At 38.1% G+C, this 22,242-nt stretch overlaps 1 protein-coding gene across 1 annotated transcript in view; it reads left to right on the top strand.

Moving 5' to 3' along the window:
• Positions 1–21,883, top strand: part of CCNYL1 (cyclin Y like 1) — a 35,823-nt gene extending 13,940 nt beyond the window's left edge. Inside the window, exons 4-10 of the mRNA XM_037523936.2 lie at positions 5,227–5,327; positions 8,525–8,560; positions 10,747–10,798; positions 12,248–12,367; positions 15,280–15,446; positions 18,624–18,786; positions 19,926–21,883. Coding sequence (XP_037379833.1) covers positions 5,227–5,327; positions 8,525–8,560; positions 10,747–10,798; positions 12,248–12,367; positions 15,280–15,446; positions 18,624–18,786; positions 19,926–20,042 — 756 coding nt within the window. The 3' untranslated portion in view covers positions 20,043–21,883. The remainder of the gene's footprint in view (positions 1–5,226; positions 5,328–8,524; positions 8,561–10,746; positions 10,799–12,247; positions 12,368–15,279; positions 15,447–18,623; positions 18,787–19,925) is intronic.
• The last annotated feature ends 359 nt before the right edge of the window (positions 21,884–22,242 follow it).

Raw genomic sequence — 22,242 nt, forward strand, 5'->3', positions numbered from 1 at the left:
ACAGTTTTTACTAAATGAGAATCCGTGTTTGTTATTATGACTTCACAGATATTGTTGACTGCGGAGCCATGTCATTCTGTCTGTGTCTCCTCCTTGTAAGCCCTTCATTGTTTTTCCAAATATTTTTGAAGTCTGAGCACTTTTGCACTTTTCCAGGATAACCCAATCCTCTTTTTCCTAGCCAGCATCTCACACAGCTAAATGCAGTAAGTAGCTCCTTGGCTGGTCTCCCTTCTTTCCCATTTTTCTTTTGTTGTGGTTGAATTAATTTCTCGACTATATTCACTGTTTTCTAACAGCTCTTCTCCCTGCCCCCCCTCCCATGTTACAACATTTGTCACATGCCTATCAAAAGGATTTTCCAACTACTTAAACACATCTCTGTTCCATTTTTTTTCCTTGGTGAAAACCTCCCCCAGCCTTTTGTCAATTCTACTCCAGTAAAGGCTGGGTTTTCCCTAAGCCTGTTCTATGCCTCTTTTCCTGGGATATCTCTGAAGTCATCTGGGATCTCACATAACTGCTCTCTAGTGTTGGATCCCTTACATCCTAGTTTCTTTTTCCCTCTGTTTTGTTACACTCTCTTGTTTTTACTGGAGCACGTTTTCCTGGGGAAGGACACATGGACAGACATTTTTGGAGATCAAAACCTCTCTGAAACGTCTGTTTGATAAAGTATAGAATTTTAGGTTGAAACTAATTTTTACTTCTAGAGACACTTTATTGATTTCTTACTGTGTCCTTAAATATGTTGACATTGTATGATGTATTGTACATAAAATAATAATAATCATCCCCCTCCTAACCCCTTCCTTCTCTGCAAGCGTTTAGTACCTTTAATCCTTGGGATTCTGCAATTTCATATCCTTTATTATGGACCCTTTTGATTCAGTTGGACTTTAAATCTGCAGACCCTGCTAGTGAAATTTTTTGTTCTTTGCTATTTTCTCTTTTTTTTTTTTGGGGGGGGGGAGGTATTCCTTTTATTCAAATGTTGGACCTTTTAGACCAGTACTTCTGCATGGATCTCTTAATTTCCCTGTCCCCCCTCCTTTTTTCCATTTTGTCTTTTCTGCCTCTGGAGATTTCTTTGACTGTATACTCTGGCCCTTCTATTGAATACTTTGGTTTTTTTCTTATTTTTAACTTACAGAATTCTCCTGGGCTTTCAAGAGCTAGGCAAAGATTCTACAAAAGAACTTCAGGAGGGAAATAGCCCATGTAGTTCATGTTCCTCTCTTCCTTTGCCTTCTGCAGTGCCTGGGCCCAGCCATGCTTTATGTGGGGTATCCCTATACGGTTTGCTTCCCAAGCCTCAGTGGCCTTGGCATCAAGTCACTGATTACTAGCAGGCATACCACATAGAAGAAAAAGGAAAACAAGAGTTTTTATATTCTGTTACATTTTTAAATAGCATTTGGCTCTCTCATTAATGCAATTTTTTATCTTTCTGAGGGTGTCTTAAGATATTTTTTTTGTTTGTTTCCTTTGCTCTTGAATTTTATTGCTCATCAGTCTTACTGTTTTGATCTCTCTTGATTGTTGGAGGCCTCCCCGAAATGTGCGGTGGTCCCTGGCAGTGTCTTAAAATCTATTCACCATGAGTGAACAAAACTTGTTAACTGCATGTATTTGGGGGTCAAGCCTCTGAATTCTGAGCCTGCCTTGGGTTCTTTAAGACAAATTGACTCTCGGACCTCCCCGGTGGCGCAGCGGTTGAGCGCTGGGTTGTGAACCTGCCCGCAGCCTCTGCGGCGCCGGTTCGATCCCCGGCTGCTCCCCAACCACAGGAGGAGGGTCCCACATGGCGCACAGACCTCTCCTGCGGCCCGCTGCTCCCCTCAGCAGTGTACTTCGGTCCTTCTGCCTGCTCTGCTCCCCGCTCTGGCTCTGGTGAATTCTCTCACCCTCCCACGCTTCTGACTGTACCCAGTGCATGTATAAACAAAACAAACAAACAAATAAATAAATAAACATGCCTCTATTTAAAAAAAAAAAAAAAAAAAAGACAAATTGACTCTCTTTGTCCTCCCAGTGACATTCTTGGGCACCAAGGTTGTGCCTCCACTGTTTTGCCATGCAGTTATCATTCTTTTATCTGATCTTTTCATCTTTCAAACCATTAAAAATCATCTGCTCATCTTGTGTGTTAACCTTTTAAAATGCCTTTAATGAGAGGGTACTCTTTGAAAGGAAGACGAGAAGAAATAGATTTGTGGTCCATCCACCATATTTAACTCAAACATAGAACCTATATTTAAGTGTAAGTCTAAGTTTAAGGTTTTAATTCAACATAATTAATGACATTAATTCAGAGAATACTTTTGGCTATACTTGTAATTGACATATTACCCTTTTGTAGTAAGGCCTTGATTAAGAATTCTATGCAAACCACAAATCCTACTATATCATCCTGTTAATATGCAACAGAGATGGAAAAGTTTTCTTAGGTGCATAAAATGTTAGAAACTTTTAAGTTATTACGTCATTAATTCCTAAACTTATCTAGAACTTGACTTGTAAAAAGAGTGAAAGGAAAGACGTGACCTGCAGTATTACTTTTTAATGGGTTAAAATAAGAGACAGTAGGCACACGGGGGAAAGTCAGTGGGTCGGAGAAGAATTTTGACAGACACTTGATCTTTGGTGGTCAAGTTTGGGTTGTGACTCCTGAGACTTTCAGGTATGATTACTTAACATCCTTGGCCATTGAACCTTAAGACTGGTAAGTGAGCCTTGCCATCTTTTGTAAATGTCCCTCTTCTCTACCATCAGTGCTGAATGAATGAAGATAAATACTGTTCTTTGTCCCTGTCTATTGAAATATTACCCATGAACACACTCTACTGTCAACAGTGTTTTTCGCTTTTTTATATTCTTATGCATGTCAGTGTGGTTTATTGAGGTGGTGAGCCAGCAGCAATGGCAAGGCTTTAACCATAAAGGACAATTGTCTTGAATTTTCAAGCAAGATATGAGGGGAAAGTGACCTGCTAATGGCTAATACAGAGGCTTCATTCTGTCACCCTCGAGTACTAGACATGAAAAAGTTTGAACAGTTGGGAGTAGGCCTGGACTGATGGGAAAATAAATTCAGTGGTTTGTTGGTTGGATCTAGCCAGTAGACTGTAAATTGCTGATTCACTAAGTGAGCCCCTATAGAGCTACAAAACCACATCTAATTAAAATTCTAAATGTTTTAGCATTAATAATATGCATTCACAGTAGAAAAAAAATTAACTAGAAGAAAGTAGGAGCAAATATCACTTAAAAAGTCTACCACCTTGTCTATATTTTGGTGCATTTCTTTCCTATTTTTTATTCTCCCCTTATGTAAGTTTTTTGTATATTGACTTTTTGTTGTAGTATTTCACCCTATTATACCCTACAAGTAGTTAAGAGATAACTTTCCATTTAGAATAAAAGTATTTTAATTAGTTAATTTTTCATACTGGCTTTTTTTTTTTTTGTTTTGTTTTGTTTTTTGGTTTTTGTGGGTTTTTTTAGATTCTGAAAGTAAATTACAGTAACTGAATAACTTAAGGAATATATCAGTTTTAGATAGTTAAAACATTTCTAGCTTGATGAAGAATTTAGTCCTCCAAATAGTGGTACTATTAAAATATATAACATCTGGAACTTTTTGTTAATAAGGAATAAGTAATTTGCAGTAAAACATCTGAAACATAATGGTTTTATATGCCACATGGGTAGTGTTGGTTTATTGGCTACAGGCTGTGTATTTTAAAAAGCATAAACCAGATCTTCTCCCTGCCCCATCTTTTTATATGATGGGAGGGTGTTGACAGCATGGTGAAAATTATTTTATATTAACAGGAGAAGGAAGGCGCATCTGAATTAGTTTTTAAAAACATCCGCAAAACAAGCGTTAAAATTGTTGGTATTCTGTGGTATTAAAGAATGTTGCTGTTACTTTCAACTATTTACAGTGACTGGGATTTGTTTATTTGCCTTGTTTATTGGAAGGGAATTCTCCCAACATAGGTTAGGCTTTCATTATCTCACCCCTGCTGTATTGTTGGGCTCTTCACAAATAAATGGATACTTCTAAAGTGTTTTAAAGATAGTTTATTCTCTAGAAGGTCTCTAAGTTCATTGTCACTTCTCCAATACCACTTGTTAAATTCTAATTTGTATCTGTAATAAGAGTGACCTTCTATAATTGATTTTAAATAGTTTGTCAAAACACTTGAACTGGGGATTTGTCTCCAGTTCTGTGCTCAGCAGCTGGAGTTAGGAGGAGTAAAAGTTCTCTCTTTCCTGGAGAAACTTTCCTGGGGAGTGGGGGTGGTGCAGCAGTTAACCCCTCAAGCAGTTTGATATCATGTAACAAGAGGTCAGTTGACTTGTGAGGAGTAGAGAAAGGAAGAAGTTTTGTGGTGTGGCAGCTGGCAAGAATCTCCTGGAGGTAGATGGAATGAGAAGGGAAGGCATTGTGGCTGAGGACACAGCATGCACAAGGCAGGAGTGTTGTGATGAATGACAACTTGGAGATGAGAATTAATAAAATTTCAAGTTGAATGGAAAGTAGTCTCTGAGGTTCTTGTTTGTCTAATGGCATTTAAACATAAAATGAAAGCTGAATTTTCAATGTTTTACCAGTTTTGGATGTGAGAAAATCTTAAAAGTGATACTTTTTCTATCCTTCAGATAAGGAAATTGAGGCCAATAGAGATCTAGTCCCTCTCGCTTGTTAGTTACATACCAGCCCTGGCATACACAGCCTCTTCCTTGAAACAGTTATTTCCTCACACTGTCTCCTGAACTAGTATTTATTATTGGTTTTCATTTCCTGCAGTAAAATGCTCTTGCATCAATATTATATAAACAGCATTATTTTTTATTGTTCTAGTTGAAGAGTAGAAAATTTCGACTGCTTTTCCTTGCTTAAGGAAAAAAAAAAAACTCTGAAGTTTTACATTATTTTAAAGGGAATGTATAATAGGTACTTGCCAGGTTTGACTATAGGTACTATATCAAATGCAGCATTTTAATCACCTATCTTTCAGCTCTCCTTGGTGGCAGTTAGAGTACTCAGTGGGTTTCCCATAGAGCTGCACATGATACCACACTCAAGCAGTTCATGGAATGTAAGAAAAATCTTAATGCTTGATTGTTTGACATTTTAACCAAGGGGAAAAAAAAACCACACTTTTATAGGTTTAACTTACTGTGACATTTTCTTCTATTTCCCTTCCCCTTCAGGTATCTCCAGGGCAGCTTACTAAAAAGTATAGCTCATGCTCAACAATATTTCTAGATGACAGCACAGTCAGCCAGCCTAATCTTAGAACCACAATAAAATGGTGAGTACAACTAGGTTGCCAAGGGCTGAGTGACAGACCCCTTATGCTAACAGCATCCTAGCCATACTTGTCATTTCAGTCATCTGTCCTTTTTGGTGATTAGGCTAAGAAACTGGTGTCAACTATATTTAGATCTCAAAAACCTAACTATGAATTTTTAGTTTCTAATTTCATCTTACAGTATGTGGTAAAAAGGAAAGCCAGTTAGCAAGTAAGAAAACCCTATGAAAGTATACATCTGTACTTGATAACATTTCTGTTGTTTAGATGTTTTTGAACATAACAAGGAGAGGTGTTTTTTTAGTGAATGTTTTTAGAAGAAAATAACTGTATTTGTATTATAGGCCTAAAATACCATGTTCTGTTTTGGAACCTACTCTCAGAAGACAGAACAGCTTGTCCCCTACTGGCACCAGAGTGTATCTGCGTTTAAATTTAGTTAGATTTTGCCAGGTTTTCTCCATCACGATTCCTGCTCCTCCCTCTTGCCCCCTCCCCCACTTAAGTTCTGTATGAAATTCATTTCTGCTTCCTGTCCTCCAGAGGGGGGGGAATATATCAAACCAGTGTTAAGGAAAAAATTCTCAAGCTCAACTTATTTGTGAATGAAATTTATTCAACTGAGGTTTTACTTTTCATATATTTAATTTTATATGTGTGTATAGAGGTATAGATAACGTAAGTATATCTCTAAGTCATCATTGTCAATCTATATATAAGAAAATCATAGCAGAGAACAGAAAAAGATGATTGGAAACATAGCTGTGGTCAGGTTTATACTTTAAGCAAAGATGAATGCTGTCACGATGACGAAAACTAGTGTTAATTTCTGGGAGCATGTCGTTGGTCACAGTTGGAGATGCACTTTTTCAAGATTAGTTACAGAGGGGGAAAAAACAAAATGCAGGGCTCCCTAACTCCATTGAGTAGTCCAAGGAGAATTTTTTTTAATTAAAGTAACATTGCATGATAACATGTTTCAGGTGTTTGTTGTTGAGAATCAGCATGTCTGTAACTATGTTAAGTTACTACTAAAAGTCACAATCTTACCTCACCACATACCTCCCTGGGATATGGTTGGTGATTTACTAGAACACAGTTTGGGAACTACTACTTGAAAATATTAATATCCATAATCCCTAATTTTTTTTGTCTTAAAACAGTTTATAAACTTAATTTTGTTTCCAGTTTGCCAAGCTTTTTAGCTAATTAAATTATGACTAACTTCTACTTTAATTAAAAACAGGTTCACAGTCAATATATTGTTCTCTCAGGTGTAACAATTATTCCTATCAAATTGTTTCAGCAGAAACTGAATCCCAGATCTCTCTGAAGTCCTGACGTTTGGCACCTATTGAGTAATCACTGTCTGTTTTAATTCATTCAGGACACTAACTCCATGGGTAAAACCCCCTTCTACTCTGGCTGGTGTCCCAGTGTCTTTTGAATTGGAAAGATTCTGATGTTTTCAGTACATAACTCAAAAGTAGATTTAAAGTTAACCTTGCTCAGACATGTTTATCTCCCCGCCCCCCAAATAAGGCTAATTTTTGCAAATACAGTAAGTTTTTGCTCTTAAGTTTTAAAAAATGATCATTCAACATATTCACTATTAATGAAGTAAAAGTTTACTAAGAAAATAGGGCAAATTGGCTTTTAGGAATAGTTTTGAAAAAATAATCATGAGGTAGTAGTGCGTTTTCAATAGGGTGATGAGCCTTATTACAATTACTTTTATGCAACTTTTTTTCAATATATGCATCTCCAGAGACCTGCATTTCATCTCCCTTTTCCTCCCCCACATTCTCTCACAAAGCTATTTGACAAGCTGGAGAAGCATGTGAGGATAAAAACATCTGGAATGTTTGTGATCTTAACCCTAATTCATTCATTCCCTAAGGTAGCACTGCAGTCACATGGGGAGCTTTAAAAACAATCCTGCTGTCCCAGTCATATCCAATGCCACTTAAGTCAGAACATCTGGAGAGGAAGAAGGCGGTTTTTAAAGCTCCTTAGGTGATCCCAGCTTGCTGCCAAGCTTGGAAACCACTGCTTGGTGGGATGTAGGAGAAAAAGAACTTCTAAGCTATTGGCGGGACCTTTGGCAGTCTAGATTTAAGCCTTGGTTCCCTTATTTGTAAAATGGGTTTTCGAAATAAACGTCATCTAAGGTTCAGTGGTCCTTTGTAGCCTATCACTTTCAATTCTGTGATTTTAAAATCAATTTGAAGTTTGAAACTATTTGAAGCACTATAGAAGTATCCATCTTTGAAAGTAATAATGTCACAGGTCTTTTTATAAATGCTAATATTCTATAGACCTACTTATAAAATTCAGATTTGCCTTCCCTCAATTATTTTGAGCTTCACTGTAGACACTGAGGGCAAAGGGGAGCATGTCACTTACCACGAGAACCCTTTGTTGCCTGGTGCACAGCATCTGCAAATAATTAGGAATACAGTAGTGCAAAGAGTGACTGAGGACTTTAATATCCATTAATATTTCATATCAACTTTTTTGGAGATATCTGTCATTGTTCTACTGTGTGAAATTAAGCTGCATTGTTAGTACTGCTTATTTCAGGAGAGCTAGACCTAACATTGAGTTTGTGAGTACTTACTATATTTGCTATTAAATTGTCTAATAATTATATGAAAGTAATTTTAATTGGTTTTATATTGATAAAGAGTACTTTCATTATTTACTTTTAGGAAAATGGTGAAAAATGTATGGGTAGCTGGATAGTGAACAAAATCTATTGAAATACAGAGCCTAACAACGTTTAAAAAATGCAAAAACCTGCTCTATGGCTTAAATTTAAGAATTTATGGATATAAATGGATACAAATGGATATATGTACAAATACAAATGGATATATCTTGTACAGGCTGTGAAAGGTGGTGTGGGTGGAAGGGAAGATGATAAGGGAAATATATAATCATTTGTGTGTTGTGATACTCAACTGAAATTTGTCTTTTAATAACCTATTACTTGGCCTTTTGGTTATCCTGTTTTGGTCAAAAGCCAAAAAATCGAAAATGGGGACAATGCCCATATGAATTTTTCTGAATTAGAGGATTTGGAGGCTAGTGGGAATCTGGGAAGGTTTTAATCCCCCCCCCCACCCCTCTTAAAACAAATCTCTTCAAGCCTAACATAAAATCAATTGTTACAATGTTTTTTTTTCCCTCCACAGTGTGACCTTAGCAATATATTACCACATAAAGAACAGGTGAGCGTTTTGGAGCGTTTTTAAAACCTGTCTTGTTCTTCCAGCTAATTAACTCACAAGTAGGAAGCTTAGTATTAGGTAATAACTATGGACATTGTTGGAATACGTTGTGTAGTGCTTTATTATATCGAAGGGAATCATATGCTTTGTTTCAGGATTATTCTACTAATTCTCTAAATGATTGAGTATCCTAAAGAATGTTTATTTGGGTTGGATTATATTGATATTTATTAGAAATTAAAATTGGGAACTTAAAAATCAAATTTAAGTTAAGACAAAATTTTTATAACACTATTGAAATTTTCAGTCAAATAATTCTTTGTTGTGGGCGTTTGATCTGTGCATTCTAGAATGTTTATCAGCACCCCTGTCCTCTACTCACTAGATGCCAGTAACATCCTCTCCCTGCCTCCATCTGTGACAATCAAAAATGTCTCCACCGTGACCTAATGTCCCCTGGAAGACAAAATCACCCCTGATGGGGGATCATGGTGTTAAGTAATATTTTTTATTAAAATGACTTTTTCACAACCAAAAAAGTTGAGTAAATGTGTGTCATTGATCAATGATTTTGCAAAGCTCTTTAATGTGTGACTTAATAGAAAACAATTGATTTGTCCATATCAACTTTGTTGTCAGCCGTTTACAATCCCTTCAATCTTTTTTTTTTTTTTTTTTTTTTTTTTTAAGAAACAATATGAAAACGCAACCTCAAACTTTCAGGCATTCTTTGATAGTGTACCAAAAGTTCACAAGTGCTAGTTTCTTAAATTAGTTACAGTGGAATTTTAAATCACATCAGTGTCCTAGTACTCTGTTAATACCCATTGATCTGTTTTGCATGGTAAATGGCTGTTTACCCTGCATATGATTTTACAGTATTATGCATTCTCATTTGGAAAGGATTGGTTCACCTTTCTTGTGTCAGAAACTTAATTTTATTAATATCACCACCAGTCTTATCAGAAAAGTGCTCAAAAATTGATAAACTATCATGTTTACAGCAAATGGTACAGTTTCTCCAATCCTGCTTGATTGCTTGAATTTTATCATTGGCAACAAATAAACTGTTCTCCTTGAACTGACAGTCTCACTTTGTTCATCACTTGTATTTTGACATAAAAATGTATGAAAAGTGACTGACTTTGCTCACAAATCACAAGTGCCTTTCTTAACACACTCATCCTTGAGTGTGCAGAGTGCTTATTGAATACTTTCCACTTATCAGAATTTTGAAAAGAAGGTTCAAGGTTTAATAACACTATTAATTTGTATTGTTTTATCAAGGACATCTTAAGTGACACAGGAATATTTTTTTTCAATTGTAAGTGATAGTGAAGAATAGAATAACTGTTAGTAGTTTGAGGCTGCCTTGGTCCATGCTCAGAAACCAGCAGTTTTACTTGAGTTGCTTTTATATAATTCTTGCAGAGTATGGAAGCAGGTGATGTTTGGTTTTTTTGTTGTTTTTGTTTTTTGTTTTTTGTTTTTTGTTTTTCGGGGGTTTTTTTGGTGGGACCCTTGCCAGCGGCCGGGGAACTAACCGGCACCACAGAGGCTGCCTCTCGCAGACCAGCGCTCAACCGCTGCGCCACCAGGGGAGGCCCAATGTTTGGTATTCTTATAAAAGGTTTTGATCTCATGGACCTTCTGAAAAGGACTTAGGGGATCCCCAGGGGCTTGCAGACCACATTTGCAAACCAATGTTTCTTTAAATGAGCACATATTAATGTGGGGAACTTTTACATAACAAGACAATTATGTTTTTAACTCAAGCTATTTAAAAGAGATAAAGAAGGAATATACAATAAGAATGTAATACAGAGAACTAAAGAAAATAAAAATGCCAGCCATTACTGTTTTAAAAGATACTCTGTATTCCAATGTGAGGGTAAGGAGTGGAAACATATTTGGTTTATTAGCATTACCTGTTAGGGAGAGTCAGTACTTATAAAGGTATAACTCTGGCTGGTCATCATAGAAAAGATTTCACGGAACTTGATGTATGGAGTAAAAAGAGGTCAGGAGACCTTCCTAAGGTCAGAGAATACAGGAGAAGAATTTGTAAAATTGCTTGGTTGAAGGTTAAGCTTCTCCCTCCACCCACCCCCGCAACTTCCAGCAGATCCTTTGCTAAGATATTAGTTCCTGAATTAACTTTTTAATTGCACATTCTTGTTTTACAGAGATGCAAATAGATCCTTGGATATTTTTGATGAGAGATCACATCCACTCACAGTAAGTGTCAGTTTTATTGAAATTGTAGTTTTCTCATACAGTTGTGTTTATTTCATGCTGATTTGTTTTGAAATAATTGCTAGAAGAAAATCATCACTGTTAGCTTAAAATAAAAAATCATTTCTCTAAGTTTTCTTCCTTACCCCATATTGTATCTGATCATTTATGAAAGGAGTATGGTGTTAGGGATATGACAGAACTGAGTTGCAGAGTTGCATAATTAGTGAACTCTAAGGTGAGCATACCCAAATATCAGAAAATGTATCTTTTTAAAAGATAGTTTTCAGGGCCTCCCCGGTGGCGCAGCAGTTGAGCGCTGGGTTGCGAAGCTGCCCGCAGCCTCTGCAGCACCGGTTTGATCCTCGGCTGCTCCCTGGCCACCGGAGGAGGGTCCCACATGGCACGCAGACCCCTCCTGCCGCCCGCTGCTCCCCTCAGCAGTGTACTTCGGTCCTTCTGCCTGCTCTGCTCCCCGCTCTGGCTCTGGTGAATTCTCTCACCCTCCCGCGCTTCTGACTGTGCCCAGTGCTTGTATAAATAAATAAATAAATAAATATTAAAAAAAAAAAAAGATAGTTTTCAGTAGCATCAAATAATACAGCAAATATCTGTAAATAAACCTAACAGATATGGTCTCTATGAGGAAAGTTAGAAAACTATTTAGGGCCTCCCCGGTGGCGCAGCGGTTGAGTGCTGGGTTGCGAAGCTGCCCGCAGCCTCTGCAGCGTCGGTTCGATACCGGGCTGCTCCCCGGCCACCGGAGGAGGGTCCCACATGGCGCGCAGACCTCTCCTGCCACCCGCTGTTCCTCTCAGCAGTGTACTTCGGTCCTTCTGCCTGCTCTGCTCCCCGCTCTGGCTCTGGTGAATTCTCTCACCCTCCCGCGCTTCTGACTGTACCCAGTGCATGTATAAACAAAAACAAACAAACAAACAACTAAAAAAAAAAAAACATGCCTCTATAAAAAAAAATTTAAAAAAAAAAACTATTTAAATGTGAATCAATTAAAATAACAAAAAAATTAAAAATTCACTTTCTCAGGTGCTTCATAGCCATGGGTGTACGGTGGCTGTGGTCTGGGCCAGCACATCCTTTCAAATGTTATGGTCATAGGAAACTGACAATGTGTTTTCATAAATTGATTGTAGAGAAGTATGACAGATGGTGATCAGTAAGTCTTTCCACCCTAATCAGGTAGCTTGCACTTGGGAAGATAAGGTGAAAAGGAACACCCATAAATTTTCTGAGGGTTGTACCTGTAATGAATGGTGGTGAGGATCACTATGGTATTTAAGATCCCATTGTTTATATTTAAAAGTCTAAAAGACATGTCACCTAAGCAAAATTCTTTTTAAGGGCGCGTGGGCATGTGTGAAGACTGCGCTCTGAAGAGTGTACATAAATGTTTTTCTTCAATTGACACTTAACGTTGCATTTTTTTTCTTTCAGCGAGAACAGGTTCCAGAGGAATACTTTAAGCATGACCCTGAACACAAATTCATTTACAGATTTGTTCGTACTCTTTTCAGTGCCGCTCAGCTAACAGCTGAATGTGCAATAGTAACTTTGGTAAGATATTTATTCTTTCATAAAGCATCTTGTACTCGGGGTATGGGCCTGGTTTTCAAATAAAGGGTTCCTGAAATGATTATCAGAACTTCAAAGAGAAACCTGTCAAAGGCAGCAGGAGGCGCACATTCAAGATTAATACTTGTTAACAAAATAATAGGCTGTTAAAAGCAGCAGGAGAGATTTCCTGTTTCTCCCTTCTACTTCAGGGCACACGTGGCACTTGCATTGTGCCCATGCATGCGTGCCCACACACACCCACACACACCCACACACACCCACAAGGTGTGCTGGTGGGGTGGGGGCAGTCACAAAACCATGTGGTTTACAGGTAGGGCCTGATTCATTGTAGGTCTAAGCTGAGTCTTGTATTCCTGAGGCTCTATTCCCCAGGCAGTTCTGATGTGTGTCCTGGTTGAAAATTTTTACCGTAGCTGTTCGTTGGGCAGTGGGTGTTAATCCACCCTTGCTTTACTCTTGTGCCTGCCTGAAGTTGCCCGGAATTATATAATACCAGAAGTGCTTGGAAAGACTAGATCAGAAGCTGGCTAACTGTGCCCCAAAATAACCCACCAGCTCATTCCAAATAGGGACTTTCTGCTTTGAAATAGTGGGAGAAACCTGTACTTACGAGAGAGCAGGGTGACACAGCGGCCTAGTAGTCATTTCAATCTACGGAACTGGAATACAAATCTGAACTAGAGGTGGGGAATTAACAGTAGCTGTTTAGATACAGAAAAGTGTGTAGAATAAATAATGGGTAGAAGATAGATCTGTAAGGACTATCAGCACTTAAGGAAAAAGTCTCCAGAGAATGGCTGGGGTGGTAGGAAAACCAGGAGAGAAGAAATAAAAGAGAATCCAAGAATAAAGGTTTTGAGCAGAATGTGGTCACAGTGCTAATTGTGCTTATTCCATAACTACTCACCAAATATTTATTCTCTGTCATTATTCTAAGTACTGGGTATATAGAAGAGAGAGAAAGCCTTAGTAGGGCTTATATTCTAGTGAGGAAGACACATTTTTAATGGTGTTTTTAAGAAGATACATATTTTAGGTAATGATAAATGCCAGGAAGATAAAGCAGGGTAAGGGGAAGTGATTAGCAGGGCTTACTAATTTAGATAGAATGATCAGAGGTAGGGTATCTGTATACAGGTAGCATTTACTGGTAAGCTGGCTGAACTGAGGAGCATAGGGAGTTCTGGCTTTACAGGCAGAGTGGCAATTAGAAGACTATGAGATGGGAAAAGGTTCTCTTCGATGTGTTCCGGGAACAGAGAAGTGACTGGCATGGTTGCCATGAGAAATGAAGGAAAGAGTATTAAGAGATGAAGCCACAGAAATGCCTTGTAACTTGCAGACCACTGGTCTGATGAGAGCCCTTTGGCACATTTTGGACTGGGAAGTAATGTGCTCTTAATCTAAGAAACCATCGTAGCATGGCTGCGCTGTGGCATATAGATGTAGTGAGAGCCGGTGAGAAGTGACAGTAGAAAGCAGTCAAGTTACCAGTGAAGGTGGGATTAATAGAACGGCTGATGGACTCAAGCAGGGTAACGCAAACTGAGGTTTTTGGCCCCATCAAATGGGTGAGTGGAGTGCCCATTAATTACAAAAGAAGGCTTGCTGAAATTCTACTGACACAGGAAGGGTAAGTATTATAAATAAAAGTATTGGCATTCAAGCAGATTTGCCAGCAAAGGTTGAGAGATTGCCAATGCTATATAAGTACCTCTGATTTTTTGCATAAGTAGAGTTAAACCTTGTAGGGAGTTTCATTTTTAGAATACTTCAAAGTGTTCTCTTGTATGAATAAATAAATCTTTTTAAAAATTACTTCAGAGTGCTGAGTTTTGTGGGATGAGAGCAAAATTTCACTTAGAACATAAAATATTCAGTGACCATTTGTTTTTGAAAACAGTTGAATTAGGAGAACATTGGCAAGTCTGAGCTGTCAGTTGGAAAACCTTCAGATCATAAACATACTCTTACTTTTGTCTTTGTCAAATAGCATCTGTTCTCTTCTGCAGGGTGCCTTTTAGGTAAAAACAAATCATGGCTTACCTCCGTAAACCTTTACGCAGCTGTTAATTTGGCCCAGTTCTTTGTAGACTCGGCATTTGACACATGTAAAAGAAATCATGACATCACCTCACAAACTGCCTGGCAGGTTCCGAGGCATCCCAGGGATACAGAGACAGCCTTGAAACTAACAGAATCGACTCAGATGTGAATTATGTGAGACAAGTGAATTATGAAATGGCAATGGAGATGTGAAAATTAGGAGATAGGACTATCCTTTGTTTGCATTGTGTTCTTAACAAGGGTGGTAAATACTGAAGTCCCTGCTAGTTGACTGGCCTCAAGCGCACGTGTTTTTTTTGTTGCCTGTCCTGCTGCACCACACTGTAGCCACTGGGAGGCTCTCTTGACCACCAGTTTTTATCTTCAAGCTGATGCCACAAAAGGACTCGTGTAACCTGTTTGAAAAGGAGTAGATAGAAGCGCTATTATCAGGGTTTTACACATAAAGTCACCACGTAACTCCCAGCCAGGTATGGCACGTTGTACGTGGTAAGCCCTTCAGTATTACTGAACACCTGGAATCTGCACTAGGCCTGTGTATGCTGCCCTTCAAGAGTAAGAAGATAATAAATAACAACATAATCCGTCTTCAGGATGTGTTTGCTGAGATATTCATGTGTGTGACCAAACAAAATTGTGCTGGAAATCTGCAAAGGCAGAGTAAGCAATAGAAGTAGGCAGTTTTGGCTGGCTGAGCAAAAACTGTAGAATCTAAGGTGATAATAAAGGCATGTCAAAAACAGATGAAATCTGTCATTCCTAACAGTTCTTATTATAGCACTTCAACTGAACTGGAATCAAACACCAGTGCTCTACTTTTGCAGGTTTACTTAGAAAGGCTTTTAACTTATGCTGAGATCGACATTTGCCCTACTAACTGGAAAAGAATTGTTTTGGGAGCCATTCTTCTTGCCTCCAAGGTTTGGGATGATCAGGCTGTATGGAATGTGGACTACTGCCAGATCCTCAAGGACATTACAGTTGAGGACATGTGAGTGTATACGGTTTTGGTGAAGCTTCTATTTTCTAATATCCCAGTTGCTCCCCAATAAAGTTTACATTTTAAGAAATATTTTTAAAGTTATATTGTGTCCAGAACTAAAATAGGCATAAAATTACATATTTCTCTTTATCCAACTCTGGTATGACCATCTTTCCCATCATTAAATGGTAGGACTTAATGTGTCATTGTACCGTAATATGTTTAGTAAATGGAAATGTGTTTTTCTGGTGGTTTTTGGCAAACATTTTACAAGCTCTTTACATTTTACAAGCTCTTCAACACACTCAGCGTCTTGATGGGTTCATAGAGCTGTCTGCCTTCCAGCCTGTTTTTTTAAGCAGCAGATGTCTGGTCTTCGAAATTAGTGTTTGCCCACTCTTAAGGTCTTAGGGCCTCTAGACTATTCAAAGATTATTCCTTCAACCTGAATCACACATTGTATATTTGATTTTGCTGGATTTCTCTTTTTCTTTATCTGAAGTTCTGTGGTTAGAGAAACTTGTACTCCTGTCTCTTCCTCTATTAGTATTTAGAAATGATCTGACGGGTTAGGGAGCTCTATGATCGGCACTGTTGGGGGCTCTCAGTTCACTATAGGAGGTGCTCCTTGTGGGTGTGGCATGCTAACATGAATAGGAAGGCTTTCCATCTGGCCCCCTGGGTTGCTCTGAAAAGACCTTAAGGGTGGGAGGATGAACCAGAGATGTAGTCCCCGCAGACTCTCAAAGTACCCGCTCATCAGTGACAATGTTTTTGTGGGTACCATTAAGGAAAATGTGAAAGAACACCCTTGAGTATATGGAACAGCATAGGAAGGTCAATATCGTGGCAATGGCAGTGTTGTCATTTTTCCACATTACTCCAGGTCAGTCATTCAGAATTACAAAAATGCATAGTTACAACTCAAGTGAGGAAGTGAGGGGACTTGTAAGAGAAAAGATACCAGGGATTGTTGGTAGCTGTTGATGTAGATTTTGGTGAAAATGGCTCCTTTGGTAATAGTATAGACTGGGTGAATGTGGTGATGTCGCTGGTAGCCATTTTAGTAGACCATGTGCCAGTAAATAATGAATTTGAAATAATGGAAGTATTTTTGGAGGCTGAAGAAACTAGAGTGACTTTGATCACTGTCATCAGTCTTCAGACTGGTCTCAGGGAGAAAGGAAAATCTGTGATCATGAATACTGTCCCCTGAAATTTTCTCAAAACCTACAGCTAAGCTGATGGAGACTCTGGCTCTAGTTTGAACATCAGAGAACATGGAGGAAAATGTGTGGATTTTCATAAATGTGTATGCCAGAAGCAATAGTGGCAGTCTCTAGCTGCAGGAAGACTAGTTCTAAACAATGCTTTTTGTGTCTGAACAGAAAACACCAGGAGCTATGTTTATAATAGGCTGCTTTTGTTGATGATCTTTCGAAGTTGGACAGCATTACAACAAAGTGTTAAATATTCCTTTGTTTCATCCCCCTGCTGCTGACCACTGTTTGTAATGGTCTCATTTTGTGTCTAAATTGAAAAATTAGTGTATCAGCTTTTCTTAAAAGATCTCAACATTTATGTGTCTTGATAGAATATATTTTCCTTCAAAAGAATAAGTTAAACTGAGCAGCTGCTATTCAGAAAATTTGCTGTGCCTGTAAATGGTATGCTATTCAGCCATCTAGCCATTTAAAAAACACAAAAAACCCAGAAGATGAATATTCTGTAGGCATAATGCTTTTCTTCAGTGATTAAACCTCTATTAATAGACATGTTAATCCTATGAAGTACTGTATTTCTACACAATTAAAATGTATTAGTGGAGAAAATATAAAAGGGATAGTGAAGTGCATTTATTCCTGTAGTAAATTAAGTCCTGATTAGCTAATTATCAAAACATTATCTGATTTACATTTCTATAGACTTATGGCCATATGAACAGGAAATTAATTTTGGAAGTAGTTCCAGTTGGGTTTTTAAAGTTCAACAAATGAGCCTCATCTCTGCTCATATTCTGACTGCTCTGTGTAGGAGAACGTCAAAGATTTGTTGGCCTATCACATGGATAAAATATTAAAACTTCAGAACCAAGAAAGCAGTGTAATAAAATAATAAGTCTTTTCATATTTGTTGAGGTATTTACCATTTTTATTTAACTAATTCTGTAAAGAGGTTACTGTGAAAAATGGTAAGTTTTATTGATTTTATGTTTATCTACTTAGGCATTTGGCCAGAAACAGTTGTATGGTCATGTAGCAGACCACCACTTGGAGCATTTTCCTTTCCCAGTTGAGTAAAACTGCCCCCCTGCATGTGTGCACATTCTGATCTGGCCAGGGCGCTGGTGCTGAGCACCTCGGGTTGCAGTCCAAACGTGGGAGAAACACTGTTGAGTCCAGTGCGCCATCAGAGGTCACGTCACAGAATGAATGCAGTCAAGCCAAGACAACTGTCTTACTTTCCTGTCTTCCAGTATTTAAAAAGTGCATACTGTCTTGTCGGTGACGGTTTCTTAATCCTGGTAAGATTAAGGTGAACAGAAACTTGCATTATGCCCTTTGACATAGCCCCTTGCATGGGGGCAGGGGGGAAGGATTCCCTTTCCCATCGAAGATAGCTTATTTATTTATTTATTTATTTGAGATGAATCTTTGTTGCCTCAAGAGTTTTTCCCTCTCAGAGATAATAGCACTGGCTCTCGATGGATCCATTTGTTGCCGTGGTGATGTGCCCACTCCTTTTGTTGGCGAGTCTATACTTCAATAAGCCCCTTCCTGTTATCCGTCCTGGTGAAAATGTCTGCAAGTTCTTCAGAGCTAATAAACAGCACACATCATTCCTTTCATCTGATCACTATAGTGGGGCCTTGTGAGTGAGCGTGGAGCATGAATCGTACAGCTGCACTAATGGAACTCTGAAGAATGAGCCCCGAGTCAGCAGCACGAGTGCATAAGAGGGCCATAACCTCTTCCCCCTTGTCCCAAACTAAAAGTGCTGGGATGCAGAAAGGGCCACAAATAGCTGTACCTTGTTTGAACATTAGTGTATTAATCCAGCTGGGTAGCCTTTATTTGTTTCAAAACAGAATTTATAGCCATCCTAGTAGCTCACAAGGGTGTTTTGAAGATCGCTCAGTTGACTAAAATTGTCCTGTATTGGTTTTGTTGTCTCCTCCTCCCCCAGGAATGAGATGGAAAGGCATTTTCTGGAACTACTTCAGTTTAATATCAATGTTCCTGCCAGTGTTTATGCCAAATACTACTTTGACCTTCGCTCCTTAGCAGATGACAACAACCTGAATTTTCTGTTTGCTCCTCTTAGCAAAGAAAGAGCGCAAAACCTAGAGGTAAGGCTGTGAAATCACTAAATGATGTTTTCTCTCAGCGCTAATGCCAACACATGTGGCTAGGCCATAGTTAGCAGTGATTAGGAAAGTGGTTAGCTTGTAAGTCAACACACTGAAGAAATTATTACCCTTTGGCATCATATTTCCTGTCTGTGTTATGGCTTATACAAGCATCCTATTTTATACAGAAAATTAGAGTACTACTTCTGTGACCACAATTCAGGATATTTTAAATCTCTTTTTAATGGTTTTCCATTTGAATTTCTACCTGTCCGTGTAATCATACATGAATAACTTAGTTATATCCCTAATCACAGCTATATAGGTAATCGGCTTACCACTCCGAACTGTCTTTAACTCAGTTTGCAAATTCATGTCAGTGTTTTCTATATACATCGCAGTTGTTAGACAAAGCATTAGTGGCTAACCTGTGAGTCTGTATTTAGAGTATATAATGCATTTCAAATATGAATGCGTTTTAATGGAGATAGTAGTATCTATAGGACAAAGTAATACGGTTTACGACTTTTGGTGAGAATACAGCAAAATTATTCAGAATTGAAATGAACACATTTAAAGTTGACCCTTTGTGTGGTACTTGGTGGTAACTTTATAAGACTACATTTTTCCATAATGTAGAAGTGAGATATCACCTTTTGGTGCTTCAGGCATTAGACCTCTCCTGCCAGTAAAGTCAAGCACATGCCTGCCTTATTAAAATTTGCTTGACATATATAATGAATGAAGATGGGAAAGAATTTGAATAGCTGAGAAACACTTACTTGCCCAAGAAACACCTATTTGCAAGTGTCCAGGTAATAGATGATACTGCTGCGAGGAACCTGTCACAATACCTTTGATATCTTTGAGGACACAATTTTTAAATAACTGCCCTCTCAGCCCCAACACAGGCACCCAATTTCAGCATTCTGATCTTAACCCTTGAAGGCTATTACCGTAGTGAATTGGCAGGAAGACAGTGCCCAGAAACTAGCAGTGTGGACTCAGCTATCCAAAGTAGCAATAAGTAGGAATTAACTAAAGGAACACAGACCTGTGACTTCTTAGTGTTTTTGTTTGAGATTGGAACCCCCCTTTTTAAAAATTGTACCTGTGTTCTGTTTGATTGATTTTCCTAGGCCATTTCCAGATTGTGTGAAGACAAATACAAAGACTTATGTAAAGCTGCCATGAGAAGATCATTCAGTGCTGATAACTTCATTGGTATTCGGCGTTCTAATGCCATCCTCTCTTAAGGGAGAACTGTGAGGGACTATAACATCAGGAGCCCCTCATCTGCAAAGACTGGAGAATATCACCTCTCCTGCTCAAAAACCAGCAAAGTTAGTATTTTCACCCAAGAGAAAGACATCGAATTCAAGAAACTGATGAACAGCAAGGATGACACGCATAGGAAAGAATGGGACCTTATCAGTGCAACACACTCTTCTGTCCTTTTTAATGTAAACAGAGTTACAAAAACCACTCCAAAGCGAAAGCTCCTAACCCACACATGTATAATTTGCTTACTTTGTAGGCCAATAGCTGTGAGTTATGTGAGGTTTTTTAATAGTTTAAATTTTTAGATTTTTGAAGACACTATATAGCTTTTGTTTTTCATATTTTTCTTGACCCCCCCCCCCATATTGCTGCATATGCCTTTAGAATCCAATGCAGTATTACCATTAAAACCTGGGACTCTGAACTCATTAGGAACAGATCTAGCCAATAGATGTGGAAGGGTTCTTGTCCCCAGTATTTCATTGAAGCTGCTAGTCATTATTGGCAATCAATTTAAGCCAAAAAGCTGCAGAGTAACCCTTCTCAAATTCTTTGCAAGCACTCCTTACTAGCTTATTAGCATGTTTGGGATCATAAACACAGAAAGTACCAGTCATTTTCTACTTCTGTTGGGTCCGTGCTGCGTTTCTTGAGAACTATAATGGTGCTTCTCATTTTCTGATGATTTTCCTCTTTAAAAAAATGTAAGATATTTTTATAATTACAGCCAACATGGTGGTCCAGTAATAATGAGCAGAGAGTGAAACACAAGGTGTCCCCAAAGCCTAAGTGCAGTTTTAAGCTTTAATAAGAGTGTTCTTGGGCCTTCCTGCACACTGCTGAAGTGTAAATGCCACAAATGTAGAAAACACCATTTGAGAGTTTAAATTTCTTTTAAGCATATCTAGGTTTAAGTTTAAAAATACTGAGCTTTTAATTCTAAGTTTTTGTTTGAACCACTCTTGGAGATGGCAAACACTGAAACAAAAGATTAACAGTATAAGCTCAATATTATAAATGTATAAACCTAGATAAGCTTAAAGGACTTAATGAAACTTTTGAATCATGTTTTCTACATCTGTTGACATTCACACTTCTCCAAGTAACAAAGCTTAAAATTGTACTGATAACTTTAGGGATGCCTTATATCTTCATAGATGTGCCCTCCGCCTTTTAAAATGGTTCTTTGCAGGGTTGTGCTCTTTACCTGCTCTGATCATCTGTTTCTTTTTTCTAGATTTGGTAAAGATTCTGAAAAGAAGTTTTAATTTTCATGTAGTAAATTGAAAGGAACTGGACCCTAGTAGCGATATGAAAGTAAGTGAGAAACAGCTTTTCTGTCCTACACCTTAACCCGGCTGTAGGTATCCTGTTTCAAGACCTGCTATGTAAGAGGAAACAAAAAAGCATAGGAACATTTACCTCCAGCTTTAAAGGGCAGGGAGTTAAGGAATCAGTCTTTTAGGAGATGGGTAAGATTATTACCTAACCTTGAATATTTAAAAAAAAAAAAAAATCAGTATTCTCAACTATGTGAAATTCACATGTAATCCTAGGAATTTTGCTTGCAAACAAAGCATTTTTGGGCCAGGAATACTTTCTCAGTACAGCACGGCTTCACATTATATTGAGTGCTGCATTTTCCATCATTTTTAAAGGACAGAGACATAAATGATAATGGTATAAAATAATTACAATCTACCACCTCAGAAAACACTGTTTATGGAGTTTGGAGCTTGGAGATTCAAGTATTGATTGCAGTTTTACTTTGAAAAGGATGCTACAACTTAATGTGGTTTTTCTTTCTTGTTTATATTAAAAGAAAAGTTAATAAACTCTATTTTAATTACAATATGGCTAGTGTCTAACACTTCTCTGGTCACACAGGGTGCTTCTCTGCCTAACTTCAGTGGTGTCATTCAGCTCTTTAGTGGAGTCCTACAGCATTTTCAGACTGACTACTCATGAGTTGTTTTGCCCCTTGCCTCTAGTTAAGATGTAGTTATTTATTTCTTTGGCATTTGCTCTTTTCAACATGAAGACAGTTTATTACATTTAAAATCACCCTGGCCACAGTACTCAGTGACATGGTACATTAAGTGGCATCTTTGAATAGTTCTTGCTGTGCCAAGAGTGAAAAGCATATTGAAGATAAAATTAAGTTTACCAAAGAGA

This window comes from Talpa occidentalis, unplaced genomic scaffold (genome assembly GCF_014898055.3).
Source record: "Talpa occidentalis isolate TD23 unplaced genomic scaffold, MPIMG_talOcc4v2.1 talOcc4.3, whole genome shotgun sequence".
Lineage (NCBI taxonomy): Eukaryota > Metazoa > Chordata > Mammalia > Eulipotyphla > Talpidae > Talpa > Talpa occidentalis.